The 21,329-nt window shown below is 55.9% G+C and overlaps 2 protein-coding genes across 3 annotated transcripts; both read left to right on the top strand.

Annotated features, from left to right (window-relative positions):
- The first annotated feature begins 7,645 nt into the window (after positions 1–7,645).
- On the top strand, positions 7,646–11,552 carry LOC142818759 (ovomucoid-like). 2 transcript variants are annotated; one of them, XM_075900660.1, is made up of 5 exons: positions 7,646–7,875; positions 9,454–9,590; positions 10,368–10,390; positions 11,051–11,166; positions 11,362–11,552. In XM_075900660.1, exons 2-5 carry the CDS (start codon positions 9,533–9,535, stop codon positions 11,405–11,407), a joined length of 243 nt encoding a protein of 80 aa, XP_075756775.1. In that variant the 5' UTR covers positions 7,646–7,875; positions 9,454–9,532; the 3' UTR covers positions 11,408–11,552. The 2 variants fall into 2 exon arrangements, with proteins under 2 accessions (XP_075756775.1, XP_075756774.1); XM_075900659.1 differs by lacking the exon at positions 9,454–9,590 and having other exon boundaries at positions 7,669–7,875.
- Positions 11,553–12,618: 1,066 nt separating this feature from the next.
- Positions 12,619–16,517, top strand: LOC102456901 (ovomucoid-like). The gene is made up of 4 exons (XM_006110207.4): positions 12,619–13,623; positions 14,537–14,559; positions 15,423–15,538; positions 16,317–16,517. The coding sequence occupies exons 1-4, from the start codon at positions 13,557–13,559 to the stop codon at positions 16,360–16,362; spliced, it is 252 nt and encodes an 83-aa protein (XP_006110269.2). The 5' UTR covers positions 12,619–13,556; the 3' UTR covers positions 16,363–16,517.
- Positions 16,518–21,329: the final 4,812 nt, after the last annotated feature.

Genomic DNA, 21,329 nt, shown 5'->3' with positions numbered 1-21,329 from the left:
GTGGTATATAGATACCCTGTAGAGCCGTTTAGAAGAGGAACGCAACACTGTCTTCTGTAATATGCCTTTTTCATACTGTTCTCTGCTTCTGAAACCAAGGCAGAGCTAGGAGCATGGGGAAAGCGTTTTGGTAGTCATGCAACGCTTGCATTGTGTCCTAGACTATCTTTGATCAAGGAGGGGTGTGTGGTGTTGGTGCTAGCAGCAAGGCCTGTCTCAATGGGTAGAGGTGTAGAAGATGGGCGTGGTGATCCATCTCCTTATTTTAAAAGTGTGTGGTAGGCACATTAATGTCTAAACCAGCCTCAATGGGCACCCAGCTCTGGTTTTATGTGTTCATTGATAATAAATAACAAAACACTGGAGATATGTCAGAGCAGGTTGGATAGACATCTATCAGGGATGATCTGGATGGTGCTTTGTCCTGCCGTAGGAGCAGGGAACTGGACTTGATGACCTCTCGAGGTCCCTGCCAGTGCTAGGGTGCTAGGATTCTGATTCTAACAGCACAAATCTCTTCCGTCTTCTCTTCTGATTTCAAAACGTGCCCGACAGGAACTATTGTAGCTGAAGTTCTCTGGCTCAGCAAATGCACCAGAATCTGCCCCATTGGTGCTGAGGGCATAAAGCAGCGCAGGGCACATTTTGACAGATTTCCTGCATCTCCCAAGAAGGCAAGGGAGGGCTTATTTTAATGGGCTGCCCCCACACACTAAAACAGAGGCTGAAATCCAGAGGACCAGCACATTTTGTGGAGCTCTCCATTACCGTTGTTAAGATGGAGCAAAGGTGCTTTGTGATGCCATTCATATTTTGACGGGATAGCATCTACAATGGGTTGATGTCAGGTATGAAGCTGGCCTCAGGGAAGGCATGAAATGGGGATGCATCTGCTGCGCTTGTACTTACCCACCAGTGGCCTTCCCTTTCTTCTCTGGGCTAGTGATACACGAGGATGTCCTTCAACTTGTGATACCTTGGAGACGCCACATGGGGAGGACCTTCACCATCTATTCCCATATCACAAAGAGACCGTCAGCTGCCACCTCTGATGAAAAACTGCAGGTCCCATAGGGTGTCTAAGGGCCTCCCGTTATTCACTCCGTCTTCCTTTGTCTCCTTCTCTTCTGGACACCAATTTGATGCTTTTTCTGGAAGAGCTGTCGCAATCATCCAGGCAGGGAAAAATAATTACAGCCTGTCTGCTAAGGTATGTGTGACAGCGCGTTGGGGATCCCCCGTCTCCTGCACCCCGAAATGGCACAAACAGACTGCACCAGCCGGTGGAATAGAGGAAGTTTATTGCCTCTCCAGGATACAGCACAGCACAGATGGAATCTGGTCACAGAGCTGGGCTAGGATGCCTCAGGCCCCCTTGAGATGGGGGGAGACTGGGCCCCTAAACTCCAGCCCCTTTCCCTAGGCTGTCTCCTCCATGCTCCCAGACAGCCACTAACCCACACTCCTCCAGCCCTGCCCCCCATCCAGGGCAGCATTCCCCCTTCCTTTGTTCCTCTCCATGGGGGGTGTCTGGTTCAACAGGTTTGGCGTCACCTTTGCATAGTGGGGTTTTCCCTGCTGGGTCTTGCTCCAGACAGCAGAGGTCACCACAGCCCAGCAAGTACCCCCACTACGTCACAGTATGTTACAACAATAGCCAGAGTCTTTGAAAATACTCTGGGTGCAGAAGAAGGGCCGAACGGTAGCACTCGATATTGGCAATGATCTGTTCCCACCATGAACCGCAGGAATCGTCTGTGTGTGGGGTGAATAGTTATGTGGAAATAGGCATCCTGCAGGTTGAGGGCTGCACACCAGTTTCCCTTCTCTAATGCTGGTGTTATTGATGCAAGGGTAACCATTTTGAACCGCTGTTTTCAGCGATAGCGGTTCAAACTGTGGAGGTCTAAGATAGGCCTCCATCCTCCTGTCTTCTTTGAGGTGAGAAAGTAATGGGAGTAGAGCACCTTGCCCTCAAAGCCTTTGGGTACCATCTCTACCACTCCAAGGTCGAGCAGGCATTGTACCTCTTGCTTGAGTAGGTCTTCATGAGAGAGGTCCTTGAAGAGTGACAAGGAATGTGGGGAAGTAGGGGGTAGTGTGGTAAAGGGGATGGTGTACCCTGATGTTATAATTTCGAGGACCCAGCGGTCCAAAGTGATGGCATGCCAGCAATGTCGGAAAGGCCTTAGATCAGTGGTCCCCAACGTTGCGTGGCTGCCGGGCGCCCGGGGACAGAGCCATTCACGTGCTGAGCACACGGGGGCGGGGCCACACATGCGCCGCGCACCCGGGGGCGGAGCCACCCACGAGCCATGCGCCCGGGGTCCGCACTGTGCATGTGCCGTGCGCCCGGGGCAGGGGCCGGCAACGCACCCCGAGCCGGCACCGCACATGGGCCGCGCGCCCGAGGCCGCCCACGAGCCACGTGCCCCAGGCCGGCACTGCACATGTGCCCTGGGGCCAGGGCTGGGGCCGCCCATGCGCCCCAGGCCGGCCCTGCGCATGTGCCGCGCGCCCAGGGGAGGGGCTGCCCATGCATCCCGCGCCTGGAGCCGGCACCATGCATGTGCCGCGCGCTGGGGGCAGGGCCAGCCCAGATGTTTCAGCGAGCGCACAGAAATCCCCCGGCGGGCGCCATGGCGCCCGCGGGCACCACGTTGGGGACCACTGCCTTAGATGATGGTGAAAGGCTAGGGTAGAACATGTTAGATGTTGAGAGATGGGGAGATTTTGCAAACCCTCAACCAACAGGTCAAACCTGCTGCTTGTTGGTCTGGTTATTCGAACTACGAGTGTTTTGTGGATGTTTCCTCTGAGGGAGCTGCTTGATCTTTGAATAATCAAACCCACACTGATTACATCTGGCGTACGAGAACTCCTGGTGCTTTTATACAGGGTGTATCACTTGCGGCGGTACGTGGTGGGTACATCCCCAGTGTACACAAAATTGTTCTCGATTCTTTGCTTGAGTGTAGGACCTCATTGGTCTTCCCCATGAACAGCTTTAGTTTATTGAGAGGGAGGTCTTCCACTTTTGATTGTAACTCGCGAGGGACTCCGCAGGTTGTAACCAAGAGGCTCTCCTCATAACCACCAATGTTGCAGTAGCTCTGGCTGCTGTTTCGGCTATATCCAGTGCTATTTGAAGGGCCGTTCTGGAGGAAGCGTAACCCTCCTGAACAACAGATTTTAGTATGGGCCTCTTTGGGTGTGTCTAGACTACATGCCTCCGTCGACAGAGGCATGTAGATTAGACAGATCGGCAGAGGGAAATGAAGCCGCGATTAAAATAATCGCGGCTTCATTTAAATTTAAATGGCTGCCCCGCTCTGCTGATCAGCTGTTTGTCGGCAGATCGGGGCAGTCTGGACGCGCTGCGTCGACAAAGAAGCCTTTCTTGATCAGCACAGGTAAACCTGGTTTCACGAGGCATACCTGTGCCGATCAAGAAAGGCTTCTTTGTCGACGCGGTGTGTCCAGACTGCCCCGATCTGCCGACAAACAGCTGATCGGCAGAGCGGGGCAGCCATTTAAATTTAAATGAAGTCGCGATTATTTTAATCGCGGCTTCATTTCCCTCTGCCGATCTGTCTACTCTACATGCCTCTGTCGACGGAGGCATGTAGTTTAGACGTACCCTTTGAGTCCAGCAGGAGCTCCATGAGGGTGGAAAGTTTTGTATAATTGTCAAAATTGTGGTTAGACAATAGCGCTGCATAGTTGGCTATACATAGAAGTAGTGTGGATGAGGAGTAAAGTTTTCTACCGAACAAGTCCATGCACTGGTTGTCTTTCCGTAGTGGTCTTTTATTGTGGAAGTTTGGACCTGTGTTGGGCAGCGTCAACAATAAATTAATTCGGCTGTGGATAAGTAAATAAAAAATCAGCCCTTTTTGGAGGGACAAAGTACCTCTTGTCAGCCTGTTTATTAGTTGGTGGTCCTGAGGCTGGGGTCTGACATATCTTATCCACGAATTCCATAATAGCCTCCTCATTGCGAGGGCTGAAGGTTTTTGAGAAGCCAGTGTTGCTTCTCTGGTACCTCACTTAGTTGTATGTCTTGAGATGCAGACACTCTCTTGAAGAGCTCCTGAAATTGCTTCAGGTCATCTGGAGGAGATTGGCCCCCAGGTATAACCACCTCATCAGGGGGTGAGGAGGACTGTTCTGTTGGTGAAACATCTGGTGGGTGTTCCTCCACATCTGAAAGTTGACTCTCTTCTGGTTCTGAATGATGAGCCATAAAGGGAGTGTTAGGAGGTGTGACTGCTAGTTGCTGTGTAGGAGAAGGTTGAGGAGAAACTGTAGGGGCACAAGATACTGGATGACTGTGGCAGCAAGGGTAGCCATAATCATAGTGGTTCCGGACTCAGCTGTACAGGGAGATCGGACTTCTGGGTTGCTTTCTTCAGTGTGGAGGGGCTGGATGGTGCGTACGGTGCCGATACTGCCCGTGATGATGTAGGAGGTGGCGATGGTGATGCCGATGCTGCCGGTGCCAAGGTCGCAGGTGCCGATGTAGTAGGCACGCGTGTTTGCGGCACCAATACAGATGGTGCCAGTGCCGTCGGTACTGTGGTGGTCACTGTGGTCAGCGGTGGTGCCAAGCGACAGATCGTTACGACCGTTGATGGCATCGATGAAGATTTTTGCTGGGATTTCAGTTCTGAAACCGATTTATACCTGGATGTGATGGTACCAGACGTGCCAGGTTTATCACCTACACTTACTTGGGCTGAGATGGCCGATGGTAGGGAACGGGCTGGTGAAGCTATTTTTCCAGCTGGAGCCGACTATGGCACGATGGGTTTCCTTTTGTCAGCCCTAGGAAACCATGGAGTTGAGGCTGGCTGGGGTAGCTCCACTGGTTGTAATGCCTTGTCAAAAAGGATCCTTTTCAGCCTCATTTCTCTGTTCATACGTGCTCTTACAGTGAGTTTGGCACAATGGACGCATTTCTGAGGCACTTAATCATAGAATCATAGAATACTAGGACTGGAAGGAACCTCGAGAGGTCATCAAGTCCAGTCTCCTGCCTCCATGGCAGAACCAAGCACTTAATACATTCGGCATGGCTATCTGAAGCAGGCCTTGCGTCTTGGCATGTGGCGCACTTCTTAAAACCGGAGGAGCCTAGCATAGCTACTACACTGTCAACTAATATAAGAGAAACTTTTTTTGAAAAAAGGAAACAACTAACTATAAACTCAGAACTATTCTAACTATGACTAAGTATAAATGCTAATTCAAATGTTCTTAACTCCCGATAGGATTCTGTGAGAAGGCTCGCTCCGTCTGTGACTGTGGGAGGCGAAGAAGGAACTGGCGAGACCTGGACCACGTGAGAGATCGAAAGGGTGCGAACAGCCCAAAGCGCATGCCGTGTATGCGTGGTTTGGTTGACTATTGCTCATGAAAACTCCGAGCTGCAGAGCCAGGATGACCCGACCCCAACAGTGGAGCACCCACGGGGACATCACTCGAAGAAGAATGAGTAGTTGTGCCATGTACCTGGACACATTGTCGGTACCTCAGTATCTTCTCAGAGGCCCTGCTTCAATTCCGCAAAGGGCATGAAGTGAGGCTCTCCCTACCATTCCTCTGCTGCCTCCAAGATGATATGAACACAAGCTTTGAAACCCAAATATCTCTGCTCCCAAGGGAAGGGAAGGGAAGGGAAGGGAAGGGAAGGGAAGGAGAGAGCATGTGTTCAGTCAACCATAACTTATGGAAAAAGACACTTTCCTCTCCAAAGAATGGCTAGTCACTGGGTGGCTGGAAACAGAATATTCCAGGGGTAACAACCCAGGAAGAAATAACCTCCTATTGCAAATGGTTAGAAAAAAAATCTCTGCTCATCTCCCTTTGAACTGGGGGCCTTAGATATCCCTGGCTAGGAAGTCCGACATTCAATGCAGCATTTGTGCTGCCCTGGAGAAGGTGAGCAGGACCAACCGAAGGAGACAGAATCTCTTAAGAACATTGCTTATGTTCTTAATCATTTGTATTAGTCTGATTGGTTGGATCTTGAACAGCTCATAGAGCTTCTCCGGGGTGTCCAGCATCACCCAGGCTGGTCCCCAAGTCAAAATTGAGCTAACTCTGCCCCCAAAGTGGCCCAGCGGCCCAGAGTGGGGCTGAGTAGCTGGGCTGGTCAGGAGGTGCAGACACAAAGCCAAGGGCATCTCCCGAGAGCAGGCTGGCTCACGTCTGGCCGAGCAGGGAACTGGGCACTGATCCCAGGCATCACCGGGAGCTGCAGGGTCAGCGCCTGACCTGCGTCCTGGCCATTAATGGCGCGGCACCACTGCGAAGCTGCCTGAAAGGGGGCTCAGCTGGACACAGGGATCTCCAGGTGCCGTATCAACTCCAGGGTCGTCCCCCCCAGCAGGGCGCACATCTGGGAAAAGGCATGAACTGAAGTCCTGGAGTGTCAGGACACTGCAAACAGCTTGTTGGGGTCTCAGGCCATTGGAATGAGTTTCCAAGCACCGGCTCCATGCGGAATACTGGCAAGATCCAGACAGTACGACAGTCACTGACAGCCAGCTCTGCCCCCGCTGCTGGGCCCTGTGGCTGGTAACACGGCAACTGTCAGGGGGTTTGCTGGGCAGCACCTTTAACTCCCAGCAAGGGCCGTACGGTCCACACTCACAGTCACGTCAAACAGGAACGCCCAGGCTGGGGCAGCCCTCAGAGTTCCCTGTAAACAGGACGCTTGTGCGGCTGCTCAGGAGAAATTCTGATGCTGCCCGGCCGATTAGCAGGGAGCCCACAGCCTGGTATTTGGTTCCACTGGGGGTTGTGGCAAAGCTCCGGCTATTCCCCGGGGGTCTCACACTCCTGGTGGCTAGTGTCCGCCTCGGGCTCGCTGTGGCCTCCATACAGCCTCTTTCTCTTTACTAGAGGCAGGAGCCACAGCCTACGGAGCCATCCTCACCACAGGATAGTTCATAAGTATGAGGTCAAATACCCTGGAGCCCTGATCTCCCTTCTCAGGACAGAGGTTGAGATGCCGGGGGAAGGGCTGAGGGGAACCCAGACCCACCCACTAGTCCGGGTCCCGGCTCAGGGACGCTCAGGCAGCAACAACATGCAGGGTTATGGACACTCGCACTCTGAGAGCTTTTCCCTGGGCCACTTCCCCAAACGATCCCTCCCAGCACCTTCCCTTTGGTACCTGCTCGTCATCCCCAGCTCATCCCCATGCAGCTCTTCCTCCCTCCTGTCCTTCACTCTTTCCCTCCTGCTCCCTAACCTGGGGGCAGCCCTTTTAAAGCAGCCCCACAGGCCTCAATGGGCTGCAGGTGTCTAGTCAGCCTGTAGCTTCTAGCAAGCTCTAATTGACCCCAGGTGCCAGTTAGGTTTCCTTTACTCAGAGAAGAGAAAGCTGTTCACCCAAGCCCCAGTATGTTTTCCCTGCATCAGTGTGCAGCAGCCAGCTGGTCTGCGTCTGTCCCAGGGGGCACATTTGCACATGCCTCCGTGCACATAACAATGTATTTTGCACATGGATGGAAAAGATTAGAAGGCGCATTGGTTGCTATGTGCCCACAGCACGGCTCCCATAGTCACCACACCAAGGGTGTGACTTGCAAGTCTTCCTACCTGCCCTGGAATCCACTTGTAGAGAAAAGCTTGTTGACAGCTTGCAATTGCCCTTGAGAGCCTGGGAGCTGTGAATGACTTTTTAGGATGATGTCATCCTGCAGGCAGGTTCTCCGGCACCCTTTTGATTGTAGGGCTCAGTCTGTGGTGTTTACCAACGGAGCAGAGCACCGAGAGCCCAGTGCAGACCAGACAGCCGCCTCGCCATGAAGATCACAGCAGCCGTTCTGCTCTTCTCTCTGGCCCTCTCCTGCCTCTACTTGGGTGAGTCACTGAGCCCTGCCCTGATACCTCTGCCCTGGAAGGACGGGGTCGGCCTCACTCTGACTTGTACCGGGGTTTGTATCCCACCACTGAGGCTAGTGTAGCTGGTTTATTTCTGAGCTGCCCCTGCACCATCCTGACATGGAGTAGCAGGCTGGTTCCATGAGCTCCGACTGCCCGGCCTGATCCCATGGCTCTGAAGGGCGGTTCCAGGGGTTCTCTGGCTGGGAGACCCATGACTCTGCCAGCAACTGAGGCAGCTCAAAAAGCTCCCAGCCCCTAGAAATCCAACATCCCTGTGATCCCCTGAGCAGCTGAATTTCTCCTGAGCTACGGTTCTGGTTGAGAGAGTAGGTCAGAGAAGTAGGTCAGAGAGTAGGTCAGAAACGTTTTGTCCTAGCTTTTGTAACCTAGGCATTGCCTCATGCCCTGTTTCAATGGAATTCAAAGATACTGAATTAGCATGACAAGATCTACGGTGCTGCCATAATAGAATTCAAGAGGGCTTAGAGCCTTTCCAAACACTTGCCTTTTTCTTAACCCCTAGTTTGCGATGCTGAAGACCTCGTTAACCAGATCTCCTTGGGGTACTGAGGGCTTAGTGAACCGGAGGCAGTTTTGTTAAGAGACAGACAGCTGAGACAACACAATGCGTTGCTATGACTTAGGTTTTAAGACACACCGACGTAAAAAAGAGAGATTGGCGACAGCCGCGTAGGTTTTTATGGCTGTTGTGGATCATGGATCTTGTGACAGAGCTCCTGAGACACCAGTGTTGGTATTCTGGTATTTGCTGGGCAGTGTCCCTGGATGGATCAGACAGCCTTTGTGGAGTGCAGGGGTGAATGTGCCTCGTTATGTGCACACTGATGTGAAACTGGAATGTAAAGCTCTCTCTCTGGAAGCTTGCAGTGTCCCCCCAGTTTATTCCTAGGAGCACACACAAGAACGCCAGAGTGAGACAAGCAGGTTGCTCACTGTGGCAGAGGGTCCAGTTTCACCCTTGCTGCTCAGGCTGGCTCTTTGGAATCTGATTGCTGAAGACCAGCTCACCTGTATCTGAAGAGAGCCCCTAATGAGCAAGACCAGGAAGCCCCTCGCACTTAGAGAGAGATCAGGGAACAACAAAGACACCTGAACTGGAGTCTGAGAGAGGCTGGTACCAGAGCAGTGACGGGAAACCGAATGGCAAAAAGGCAGCGGTGGCATGAAGTGTCTCTGACATGCACTGCTCCGTAACAGGCCTATTGACGCCAAGCCGTTAGCTGTTTTTGCTGGGGTTACCATGGGTCTAATCCTGCTTCCACTGCTTTAGGTGGCTGCAGGTAGCTGTGAAAGGACATCGGGGGATTACTAGAGCTGGTAGCTCACAGGACTAGTCCTTCAGCTCAAGTGGCAGAGGATTGTGTTTCGAAAGCTAAACGATGGGACTGACACATAGGTGTTGATTTAACACGGGATTAAGAAAACGGTGAGATTCCCGTGCCTCTGATGAAGCGGGTTTTACCCACGAAAGCTAATGCCCAAAGAAATCTGTTCCTCTTTAAGGCACCACAGAACTCCTGGTTATTTTTTCAGATACAGACTAACATGTTTACCTCTCTGAGACTGGTGGAATTCCTGAGCAGTCAGTTTAACGTCAGTACCTGGCAAGACAATGGAGCAAATGATTAAGCAATCAGTCTGCAAATACCTAGAAGATGAAGAGGTGACAAGTAAGAGGCAGCATGGATTTGTCAAGAGCAAGTCTTGTCAAACCAACCTAATAGCTATCTCGGACAGGGCAGCCCCTGTGGAAGGGGGAAGCGGTAGATGTGACATAGCTGGACGTTAGAAAGGCTTTTGATACTGTCTTGCAAGATCTTCTCATAACCAAATCCTTGATGGAGCTATTATAAGGTGGGAGCACACCTGGTTGAAAAATCCCTCCTCGAGAGTAGTTATTAGTGGCTCACAGTAAAACCAAACGGGAGTCCCCCAAAGATCAGCCCTTGATCTGGTTCTGTTGAATCTCTCCATCAGTGATTTCGATAATGGCCTGGAGACTATATTCATAAAGTTTGTGGATAATACCAAGCTAGGAGGGGTTGCAAGTGCCCTGGAGGATAAAAATAAAATTCAAAATGAGCTGGGCAAACTGCAAAAAAAGTCTCAGGTAAATAGGATGAAATCAATCAGGAGAAAAGCAAAGTATTCTGCTTAGGAAGGAACAACCAGTTGCACCCATGCTGTGTAGGAAGAAGTGCTGGGGAACACGATCTGGGATCACAGTGGACCACAAGTTAAATAAGAGTCTGCAGGATAACCCTGTTACAAAACAAGCGAACAACTTTCTGTGAGCGGGAGTGTTGTAAGCAAGACACTTCCTACCAGGGCTTCCTGTGCTGGTTAGGAAGCTGCATGTCTTGTCCTAGGCAGGGATGAATGTTTTAACTGACTTTCCCTCCAACATTTCTCTTCATTGTGTCGTGTCTGTCTGGGTTTTGTTCTAGATGCTGCTGGACAGCGTGGTAAGGTAGGTCAAACTCTCCCTGTTCATTCACAGTCACTTTACCCAATCCCTGGTTTGTAGCATCCCAGAGACCAGTCTCTGGGCTAGAAACGTGCTAGAACTCATGGCTCACAGCAAGAGCAGACTCTGCCCCGGCCCTGGATGGGGAAAGGTGAATCTCTGGAGCTGAGTCGTGCTCAGTGCATTTACACTGGAACAAAACACCCACGGCCTGGCCATGGCTGGAAGGAGCTAGCTGACTCAGGCTTGCAGCGCTTGGTCTGTAGGACTAATGATTGGTGTGCAGCTGTCCAGGCCACCACACCCAAATGTCCGCACAGCAGTTGTGCAGCCCGAGCCCAAGTCAGCTGACCTGAGCTAGCCAGGGGTGTCTGACTGCAGAGGAGACACAAGCCACGTGCCCCGAGGGATGGATTCCCCGCGCTGTTGCACCAGGGAGAGGGGCTCGGCTCCTCCTGGCAGCGAGAGGGCACCCGGGCAGTCAGTCAGTTGGTCAGAAGACCAGCAGAGAAAGGGGAGAGGGTGAGACACTGCGAGTCCCAGGGCAGGGGCTGTCCCTTCCCCGGTGTTCAGAGCACGTCTCGCCCCGTTGAGGGACGGGGGTGTCAGGGCACTGCTGCAGTGCAGACAATGACGCTAAGAGCAATGTGATGTTCTCTGCAGGGGTTCTGCAGCGAGTACTCAGCGCCTCCACAGGTGTGCACCATGGAGTACAGCCCCATCTGCGGCACCGATGGCAAGACGTACAGCAACAAGTGCTACTTTTGCGCTGCCTCCTTGTAAGTCACAGAGCTAGCGGCCCCTCGGTAGAAACTCCAATGCAGTTGTGCGGTCGCTCACGGCCCTGCCTGCGCCTGTCGGCCTGGAGCCTGGGGCAAGTGCCTGTCCCGTGCTCCTGCCAGCCAACGGGCCCTGGTGAATGAGGCCCTACAGAAAGTTGCCCTCCCTGAGCTCTTGTCTCTCTTTCCCTCCAGGGGTCAGCGTGGCAGGCTTCGTGCTGCGTATTACGGAAAATGCTGAATCCTCCGGGTGCTGAGCGCTACCAGGGAGCTGAGCCCCATTTGCTGCCTGCTCCCACGAGCAGATGCCTGCACGGAGCCCCGTTCCCGTCCCACCTGTACGGCCCGGCTCCTGGCAGCATCGCAATAAAGGAAACTCAGTGGAATCCGTTGTCCTGGTGGAAGTTTTTTCCCCTTTCCAAGGAGGGACCCTGCTCTCCAGGGTCTGACCCGGGCTCTCTGCAGCCCAGTGGTGACGGGTGCTGCCGGGGCGGGGTGCATGCGCAGGGAGTGCCACCCAGAGGGCCAGGCGGGGGCACGCCACTTAGCAATCCAAGCTTTGGCCGGGGATAGGGCGATGGTGACCCTCCCAAGTGCTACCATGAGTCACCTGTGGGGCAGCCTGCAGAGCAGAGATCACGAGAAGAGAAAGTGCAACAGCCAGTCACATGCCGTCCGGGAGCCTCGGGCTGGCAATTCTCACCTCACCTGCTGCCAGGGCTTTGCCTGCGGGAGACCCGATGAGCAAACCCTGGTGTGGTCCCTGAGCCTGACCCTTTCCGACCCATTCTGCTTTGACCTTTCACCAGCCGATCCCTGCATGGGGACAAGTTCTCTGCTCAGCCGCCATGGCAGGGACCCTGCTGCCACCTCCCGCACCATTGCTTAGCAAACACGCACAGCTGGATTCTTTCCCAGGCTGTATTTGCCCTGGCCAAGGGGTGGACGCCGCCCTCCTGTGTCACACCAGCTCTTGCAGAGTTCATGGCCAGCGGGGTATGGAGGCAAGGGAAGTCATTGCCTTCCCAAAACTGCCTGTGCTGCCCCACCGCACGGGAGGGGCTGGGGCTGCTCCTTGAGGAAGGGGCCACACCTCACGGCAGCCCCCCTCAGCTGGGCTGGGCGAGGCTTGACTGTGGGGAGGGGAGAGGTTGCTGAAGGCACACGGTCTGGAGGGAAGGGGTGCGGCTTCGGGCGGTAGGGCCAGGCTCCCGCTGGCATCATTTGCCGGCCTTGGAGGAGGGATTGTGCGGCCTGGCCAGGGGATAGAAAGTGCAGCACTGGCAACGTGCCCGTCAGGACCCCTCTCATTGCCTTTCCTCTCAGAGGATCTGCATGCAGCTCCCCGGAGTGGGTTCTGCACCCGCCGCTCTGGAGCGCTGCACCCCTACTGCCGGGTGTCGGGTGTGGTCGCCCGGCTCCTCGGCGTCCGGCTGTCTGTGCTCCAAGCACTGGGGGGGTGGATCCTGCTCTCAGTGGCTGCCCAAGAACATGCACCCACTTAGCTACTTGGAGCATCTCTGTACGACCTGAACAACCTGCAAACACCCGGGGTACTACGGCTGCACAATTACACAGCCGAGGGGTTCCTCCGCCAGGTGTCCGTGCTGCCCTCCTGTGCAGCCACTGCCTGGCCAGCTCCTTTGGACCCAGCCCAGCCATCTGCTGCCCCAGCGCGGGGACCGTCTCTCTCTCCATTAACACATTGGCTGCAAGTTGGACAAGATCTACGTGCCCCACTGTTGTACAGACAGACCGTACAGGGACCCTGGCATAGGCCGGTTTCTGGTGCGGGACTGCAAAGAGGAATGTGACAGGGATGCAAGTTGGTGGTTCTCAGCCACCGACAGAGCCCTGGACACACCCGATTGAATGTAAAGAACCTGTGCACTGGAGCAACAAGCTAGACAAAGGCTGATGCAGAGTACGTCAGGGCAGTTTAACCTTCCTTGGCTACTCTTTGTTGCTGTCCCCAAAGGCATCTAGACAGCCACATTCTTGTCCTATCTACACACATCCAGGAATGTGCGATTGTCTCGGTTCAGGCTGGGGAACGGCTGCTCTTCATGCAAACCCCTGTGCCCGTGGGACAATGACAGCTCTCATGCATGGAAGGATGGCTTGCTATTGTCCGTTAATGCTTTGTCCTCCGTTGGCAAGTGTCAACCAACCAATCGCAAGACGACAAATGTGCATCTCGGATAGAGGCCCAACCAGACATCATGAATGAGGAGCAGAGAATGGCCATTGGCTGGAACGGTTTCCAGAATCAGTGGCAGTTTCATGGAGAGCCAACCTCTAGTCTCTATATATGAGATCTCCACCCCTGGGCTGCACTGCGAGAACATCTGCCGAGCGCCGCAGTAACCGACTGTGCAGAGCCACGAACCATGGCCACCATGAAGACAGCTGCTCTCGCCGTGCTCCTCGCCCTGGGACTCCTGCTCAGCTGTCTGGGTGAGTAGGTGGCTGGGGCCTGCCCAGAGCTCTGGCCTGACAGCCCGCGGGGCTGGGCTGTGAGAAGCCAGCTCAGCACCAGCTCCGGGCGCTTGGGGGCCAGGACGCGGCAGGGGAAGGGGCTCGCTGCAGAGGCAGTTTCCCGGGGAAAGATGCGAGTGAGGGGCCACGAGGGGCCTTTATGCAGATGCCGGTCGGGGAGCTGCAGACGCCTGGGGAGCAACTCACTGCCGGCCTGGGACTGCAGGGGTGACCCTGGGCGCGTTACCCTCTGTGGGTCTGTCACAGCAATGGGATGGGGGGGGGCAGGAACCTTCCCACACTCCATTGTCCTTGGCACAGATGAAGGTTTCAGCTGATTTCCCCGTGACATTTCCCTTGGCATCTGTGTTTTCTTCCAGAGGCTGTTGGCCAGGGGCATGGGGTTAGCGCCTGGCTAATGGGCCAGGGACCTCTTTGGGAAGGCCACCGGCAGGCCCGTGCCTCTGTTTCCCTAAAGGCTCTGAGGCCAGGAGGCCTCATGGCCCCCAATGGCTCCGGTTTGCCGGTTCTAGCCAAAGGGAGCCGCGGGAAGCAAACTGGCGAAATGGTCCCGATAGGGTGAAATGCAGAAAAGGACCAATCAGTTGCAACAAAGGAGATGCCAGCCTGGGAGGCGCATGGAGGGATGGGATCTGGCAGTCATGGTGGCCCACAAGCTAAATATGAGTCAATGGTGTGACACTGTTGCAAAAAAAGCAGACTTCCTTCTGGGGGTGCTAGCAGAAGAGTCGTGAGTGAGACCCGTCAGCTACGATTTCTGTGCCGGTGAGGAAGCTCCAGGCCATGTCTGACACAGGGAGGCATGTTTGTAACGGACTTTCCTTCCAACATTTCCCTTCACGGTGTTGTTTCTCTCTGGGTTTTGTTGTAGATGCTGGTAGCAAGGCTGATGAGGTAAGTTGAAACCCCTCCCTGTTCATGAAGAGTCGCTTCCCCCATCTCTGGGTTGTAGCATCACAAGGAGCATGAGCTCTGGGTCAGAAACGTGCCAGAGGTCAGAGGTCCAAACAGGAGCAGACTCTGCCTCGTGGCTTAGTGAGGGGAGAGGGGAATCTCTGGATCTGAGCTCTCCGGGTATGTCTAGGTCAGAAAGAAACACCCCTGGCTTGGCCATGGCTTGACCGAGTAATTACTTGGGCTCACCGGCCTTTGGCTGCAGGGCTAAAAATGACTGTAGAGGTTCAGGCTCTGGGATCTTCCCCCATCGTAGGGCTCTGCAGTGTAGTCTCCAGCCCAAATCCTACTGTCTACACAGCAGCCCGACCCCAAGTCAACAGACCTGAGCTAGCCAGGGGTGTCTGACAGCAGGGGAGACACGAGCCACGTGGGCCGAGGGGCGGATCCCATGCGCTGTTGCCCAGGGCAGGCGAGGATGGGCCTGTGGGAAGAGCAGGGAGCGACTCTGAGACACAGCAGGAGAGGGGAGAGTCCCACAAGTGCGTGAAGGTTTTTCTGTCTGAGTATCCCCTGTCAGGAGATGCCCCTTCGCGCACACAACGTGTGACGAGGGCTCTGGAGCGTCTCGCACCAGGGAGATGGCTCAGCTCCGCCTGGCAGCGCGAGGGGACCCGGGCGGTCAGTCGGTCAGAAGTTCAGCAGAGACAGGGGACAGGGTTAGACACAGGGCGCTCCATGGGGCAGGGGCTGTCCCTTCCCTGTGTTCAGAGATCGCCCACCCCATGGGAGCGGGCGGGGGGGGAAGCATCGGGGCACCACAGAAATGCAGACAGTAATAGCACTCCTGATGATCTCTGTAGGGCTTCTGCAGTAAGTACAAGACACCGCCGCGAGCCTGCCCCAAGATCTACGATCCCGTCTGCGGCACCGATGGCCTCACCTACGCCAACGAATGCTTCTTCTGCGCCGCCGTCTTGTGAGTCCCACGGCGAGCGTCCCGTTCGTAAAATCCCCAGCGCAGCTGTGCTGCCGCTCACCCCGGCCTGCGCCCGTCGGTCTGCGCCGCCTAGAGCCTGGCCACGTGTTTGTCCAGTGCCCCTGCCAGCCAACGGGCCCTGGCGACTGAGCCAAAGGAGGCCCTGCCAGTTACCCTCGGGGGGCGGGGGAGCTCTGTTAGTCTGTAACTAAGGGCATGTCTAGACTGCATCCCTCTGTCGGCAGAGGGATGCCAATGAGGCAGGTCGACATTGCAAATGAGGCAGGGATTTAAATATCACATGCCTAATTTCCATAAAAATGGCCCCTGCGTTTTGCCGACTCAGCACGTTGTCGGCAAAAAGCAGCAGTCTAGAAGGGGTCTGCGGAGAAACAAAGCCATTTTCGACAGATCCTGTAAACCTCCTTGCGGGTGGCATAAGGGTTCTGTCGAAAAAGGCTTTCTTTCTCGACAGATCCCCCTCTAGACTGCCGCCTTTGGCCGACAAAGTGCTGAGTTGGCAAAATGCGGCAGCCATTTTTATGCAAATTAGGCACTGGATATTTAAATCCCTGCCTCATTTGCATTGTCGATCTGCCCAATCTGCGCCCCTCTGCCGACAGAGGGATGCAGTCTAGACATGCCCTCAAAGGACTTAAAAAACCCTGGTCCTGCGGCCCCTTAGAGACTGACCAAAAATGCAGGTGGCTCCTGAAGTTTCGTGGGCTCGGCCTCCCTCCCAGTAACAGCCCTGCGCTCTGTGTCTCTCTCCCTGCAGTCAGAAGCTCGGCAGCCTTTGCTTTGCCTATTATGGACCGTGCTGATTGCTCAGCGGCGCCCAGCGCGGACAGGAGCTGAGTCCCGTTTGCTGTTCGCTCCCACGAGCAGAGCCCCGCACGGAGCCACCTTCCCATCCCGCCTCCATGGCCTGGCCCCAGCAGCGTCGCTGCCCATCCCCCTGCCCGCGCAATAAAGGAAACTCAGCATCATCCATTGCCTCAGTGGTTTTTCCGCTCTCCTAGAAGGGGCTCTGCTCTGCAGCTTCCAGCCAGGGCTGGCGGAGCACAACGCGCAGTGACCAGTGACAGGGAGGAAACGGCTCCACCGTTGGGAGTTCCCTGCTTCCATCGCCCTGCGGAGACGTTCCAGCCGTGGGCGCGCGGCCTGGGCTGGTCCCCGTGGGGTTCAGCTCCCCGAGGCAGCAGGCACTGAGCGGGGCGGGGGCGGGAGGTGCAGCCGGAACGGCTCGGGGGCCCTGCTTGGACTCCCCCGCTGACAGGGGCCTGAAGCGAAGCGGGAGGTGGGGGTGTCAAACCCTCTTTCACTAGTTACCTGGTTAAACATGAGAGTGAACCAGTTAACGGATTCACGGGGGCGGGGGACACTCCAGCACGGCTGGGCTTGAGCGGCCCATGTGCCCACCCTGCCGTGGGTGGGGGCTGCTTTTTATGTATTGATTTTATTTCAATATGTTTACTCCGCCTTTCTCTTTAAAATATTCAAGGCTGCTTACAAAAACAAACCAAAAAATACAAAGATATATGCACATTTAAAGTATGAATAGTTAAAATATGAGACCCCAGAGGGTCATAACCAGCTAAAAACACAGAGCGGAGGAACACACATCCAGACTCAAACATTAATAAAAGCACGAGTAAAAAGGGCGGCTTTAGCCTGACGCTAGCGTTGGCGCCACGAGAACATCCCGAGGAAGAGAATTCCACAGCCTGGGCGCAGAAGCTGAGAATGCCCTGTTCCGCGGAGATGTTAATCTTTGTGGCCCCTGCCCACAGTGGGCCCAGGCCAGATTTGCCACGGGCCGGGCGCTGCTCCACCCCCTCCAGTTTCCTGGTTATCCTCTTAGATCCCTCTTTGGAGGTCTGGCCGAACGGCCTCTGCCAGGTCTCGCTGAGGAAGGGGGGGACACCCGGCGACTGGCGACTGCTTTGGGGGGGGGTTCCCCCTCACGTGTCTCTCCTAAAGGAAGTGACCGGGCTCTGAGGTCGGCTGGTCGGGCAGCCCGTGGGCGAGAGCGTGGAATGGCGAGTGCTCCCGTGGCCGGAGCTGACGCCTGCATTGCGAAGGCGCGGCGAGCTGAGGTGTGTGCACAGGGGGAAGCATGTGGCTCCCCGTTCATGACGGCGACGGCCGAGATAAACCGGGGTGCCGCCGAGGAGGCCCCGGGAATTACTGTGCCCCATTTGCTCAGGGGTTGTAACTGTGCCTCGTGTGTCATTTAAAGACACGGGGGAAATGATGTCAGTTCCTTACAGGTACTGTCGGCTGCACTCTCTGGGGGGTCAGGGAGGGAGAGTGTGGGGGGCGCAGGCAGCAGGGCAGGAGGCTGGCAGTGGGGGGTCAGAGCAGGACACTGGAGGTGTATGGGTGAGTGCGGGGGGGAAGGGCACTATTTTGGGGGGCAGAGGGGCGACAGCTGCACATCTCGGGTTGCTGCTGCCCTTCCTCTTCCCCCGAGGATAGGAGGCAAGGGGGAGTGCGCAGCTTGTGTGACGTCTCTTCTGCCCCTCCCCGGACACGGTCCCCTCGCGCCCTGAGCGTCAGGGGAAGGGAGGCGCAGCAGGGTTCCAGGGACACGTGGCTGAAGCCCCTCCCCTTCCTAAAGGTGTGTGGGGTGGTGTCTAGGCACGGGGGCAGGCCCAGACCGGGGTGGGGGAAGCACACCCCCAGCCAGCCCCTTTCACCCATCTATCTGCCTGGCTGCCTGCTTCTTAGCAAGGGAGCCTTCGGCAGAGCTCTGGGAGCCCAGCTGGGAGCGCCCGAGCCCGCCGGATTCCTCTTGCCGGAGCGCCGCGCTGGGGGGCACCAGCTTTCACCTCTGGATCTGAGCCCCGCCGTGGCCGTGAGCCCACGTGCACGGCGTGTCCTGCAGGCCCCCTAGAGGCACCCCTGCTTGCATGGAGCATTTCTGCAATGGGGCTGCCGGAACGACCTGCAGGCACCCTGGGTACCACGGCCCACAGGAACAGACAAAGCCGAGGGGTCCCTCTGCCTGGGTCCGTGCTGCCCTCCTGCCCGTGTGCGCAGCCACCACCTGCCCCGCTCCTTTGGACCCAGCCCAGCCATCTGCTGTCCCAGTGCTGGACCGGCCCTCTCTCCTTTAACACACTGACTGCACACGAGCCGAGAGCTAAGTGCCCCGCTGTCGTACCGACAGACTAGAGGCAAAGGGCACATGGACCCCGCCACATGGCGCTTTCTGGTGCGGGGCAGCAAAGAGGAGCGTGACGGGGATGCAAGGAGGCGGTTCTCAGCCACCGACAGAGCCCTGGACGCACCCGATTGAATACAAGCGAGGCACAGGCTGACGCAGAACGTGCCCACGTGTGCAAGGGCAGTTTACCCATCCCTGGCTACTCTTTGTTGATGTCCCCAAGGTATCTGAGGCTGCCGCATTCTTGCCCTACTCACGAGCACCCAGTGATGCAGGATTGCTTCAGTTGGGGCTGCCGTTCCTCGTGCAAACCCCTGTGCTCGTGAGAACGACGACTCTCGTGCACGACAGGAGGGTTTGCTCTTAGTCAGCTAATGCTTTATCCTGTGTTGGCAAGTGTCGACCAATCACAGAACAACAAATCTGACCTAGCGGCCCAACCGGACAGCGCGCATGGGGAGCAGGGAATGGCCGTTGGCTGGGATGGTTTCTACAATCGGTGGTTTCACAGGGATTTCCTAACCCACGCGCACTCTGTATATATGAGATCTCCACCCCGGGCTGCATTGCGAGATCGTCTGCCGAGCGCCGCACGAACCGACTGTGCAGAGCCACGGACCACGGCCGCCATGAAGACAGCCGCTCTCGCCGTGCTCCTCCTCCTGGGGCTCCTGCCCAGCTGTCTGGGTGAGTGGGCATCTGGGGCCTGTCGTCCGGCGGGGCTGGGCTGTGAGAAGCCAGCTCAGCACCAGCGCCGGGCGCTTGGGGGCCAGGACGCGGCAGGGGAAGGGGCTCGCTGCAGAGGCAGTTTCCCGGGGAAAGATGCGAGTGAGGGGCCACGAGGGGCCTTTACGCAGACGCCGGTCGGGGAGCTGCAGACGCCTGGGGAGCAGCTCACTGCTGGCCGGGGGCTGGGATTGCAGGGGTGACCCCGGGCGTGTTACCCTCCGTGGCGCTGTCTGTCACAGTCCCTGGGTTGGAGACAGGTGGAACTCGTGAGACACTGTGGGAGCAGACCCTGCCCCGGGGTGGGCAGTAGAAAGGCGGCAGGCAGCCTGCCAGTGTTAGCTGCTGGCGGGGCGCCCCCGCTGTCTTTCCCTGCACCCCACAGTGTCGGCGATCGCAGCTCTCTGTGGCCGTGGATCGCCGTTCCCGGACAATGGGAGCGGTGGGGAGTGGTGTCCCAGAACACATGACTTCCCGTCGCTCCCATTGGCCGGGATCGGCGATGGGCAGCCAACGAGAGCTGCGATGGCCCAGCCTGTGGAGGCGCAGGGAAAGGCATTGGTGGGGACCCATGGGACTGTAGCTGGCACACCGGACACGCCTTCGCTCAGACACTTTGTGGGGTGGGTTTGGAGGAGAATCGGAGACCGGGGGATGGGCTCAGCCCTCCAGGCAGCGGGAGGGGAGCTGGGAAGTCAGCTCATCCGACCCACAGTGGAAAGAAAGGAGGGGCAGGGTGAGGTAGCGGGAGCTCTCGGGGCAGGGCGTGTCCCTTCCTCTGTGTCCATGGCACACCCTGCACCAAGAGAACACTGGGGCACTACTCAGCACAGACACGACACCGGCTGGAATAGTGACACTCGTGTCAGGTTCTGCCGTGAGCACGACCCCATTGGTGGCATTGGTGGGAGAACTTACAGCAACAAATGCTTCTTTGGCAGAGCAGCCAAGTAAACACACACTGAATAACCTATTAATTAACAGTCGTAACACAATTCAGTCCCCTGCCTGCACCCATCTGTCTGGAACTCCTGCAGGCTCAGTCAACTTAGTCGAATTTTTCATATCAGCAGAATGACTCCAGTTATTTGACATAATGGGCCTTTAGATCAGAATATAAGAACGGCTACACTGGATCAGACCAAAGGTCCATCTATCCCAGTGTCCTGTCTGCCCACAGCGGCCAATGCCAGGTGCCCCAGAGGGAGTGAACAGAGCAGAAAACCATCAAGGGATCCGTCTCCGTCACCCATTCCCAGCCTCTGACAAACAGAGAGAAGAGGCAGCATTTGATGGAGCTATCTTCCATGAATGTATCTAGCTTTTTTTGTGGGGGGAACCCTGTTAGTGTCTTGACCTTCACAACATCCTCTGGCAAGGAGTTCCACAGGTTCCCTGTGTGCTGAGTGAAGAAATACATCATTCTGAGGTGCGTTAGCCGGAGTGTTGTAAGCGAGACACTTCCTGCTAATATTTCCGTGCTGCCTAGGAAGCTGTGTGCTGTGTCTGACACAGGGAGGAACATTTTTAACTGACTTTCCCACCAACATTTCCCTTCATGGTGTCATTTCTCTCTGGGTTTTGTTCTAGATGCTGCTGGCCAGCCTGGTGAGGTAAGTTGAACTCCTCTTTGTTCATGAAGAGCCCTGTTTCCCCGGTCTCTGGGTTGTAGCATCACAAGGACCATGATTTCTGGGTTAGCCACGTGCTAGAACTCAGAAGTCAGAGCGGGAGCAGACTCTGCTCTGTGCCCTACTGAGGGGAGAGGTGAATCTCTGGAGCTGAGCACCTCTGGGTATGTTGCACTGGAACAAGGCACCCAAGGCCTGGGCATCCCTTGACTGAGTCAACTGACTTGAGTTGACAGCTCTTGGACTCCAGGACTAACGATTC

This window comes from Pelodiscus sinensis, chromosome 17, assembly GCF_049634645.1.
Source record: "Pelodiscus sinensis isolate JC-2024 chromosome 17, ASM4963464v1, whole genome shotgun sequence".
NCBI lineage: Eukaryota > Metazoa > Chordata > Testudines > Trionychidae > Pelodiscus > Pelodiscus sinensis.
The sequence above is the reverse complement of the archived record's forward strand: the minus strand, read 5'-3'. Positions and strand labels throughout refer to the sequence as shown.

Excerpts from the sequence above, each read along its gene's own strand:
- LOC142818759 (XM_075900660.1), top strand. The coding sequence starts at position 9,533 with ATGGAGCAAATGATTAAGCAATCAGTCTGCAAATACCTAGAAGATGAA. Across the intron at positions 9,591-10,367 it reads AGAAGATGAAGAGGTGACAA|ATGCTGCTGGACAGCGTGGT; the intron begins GTAAGAGGCAGC and ends GTTTTGTTCTAG. Across the intron at positions 11,167-11,361 it reads TACTTTTGCGCTGCCTCCTT|GGGTCAGCGTGGCAGGCTTC; the intron begins GTAAGTCACAGA and ends CTTTCCCTCCAG.
- LOC102456901 (XM_006110207.4), top strand. The coding sequence starts at position 13,557 with ATGGCCACCATGAAGACAGCTGCTCTCGCCGTGCTCCTCGCCCTGGGA. Across the intron at positions 13,624-14,536 it reads ACTCCTGCTCAGCTGTCTGG|ATGCTGGTAGCAAGGCTGAT; the intron begins GTGAGTAGGTGG and ends GTTTTGTTGTAG. Across the intron at positions 15,539-16,316 it reads TTCTTCTGCGCCGCCGTCTT|TCAGAAGCTCGGCAGCCTTT; the intron begins GTGAGTCCCACG and ends CTCTCCCTGCAG.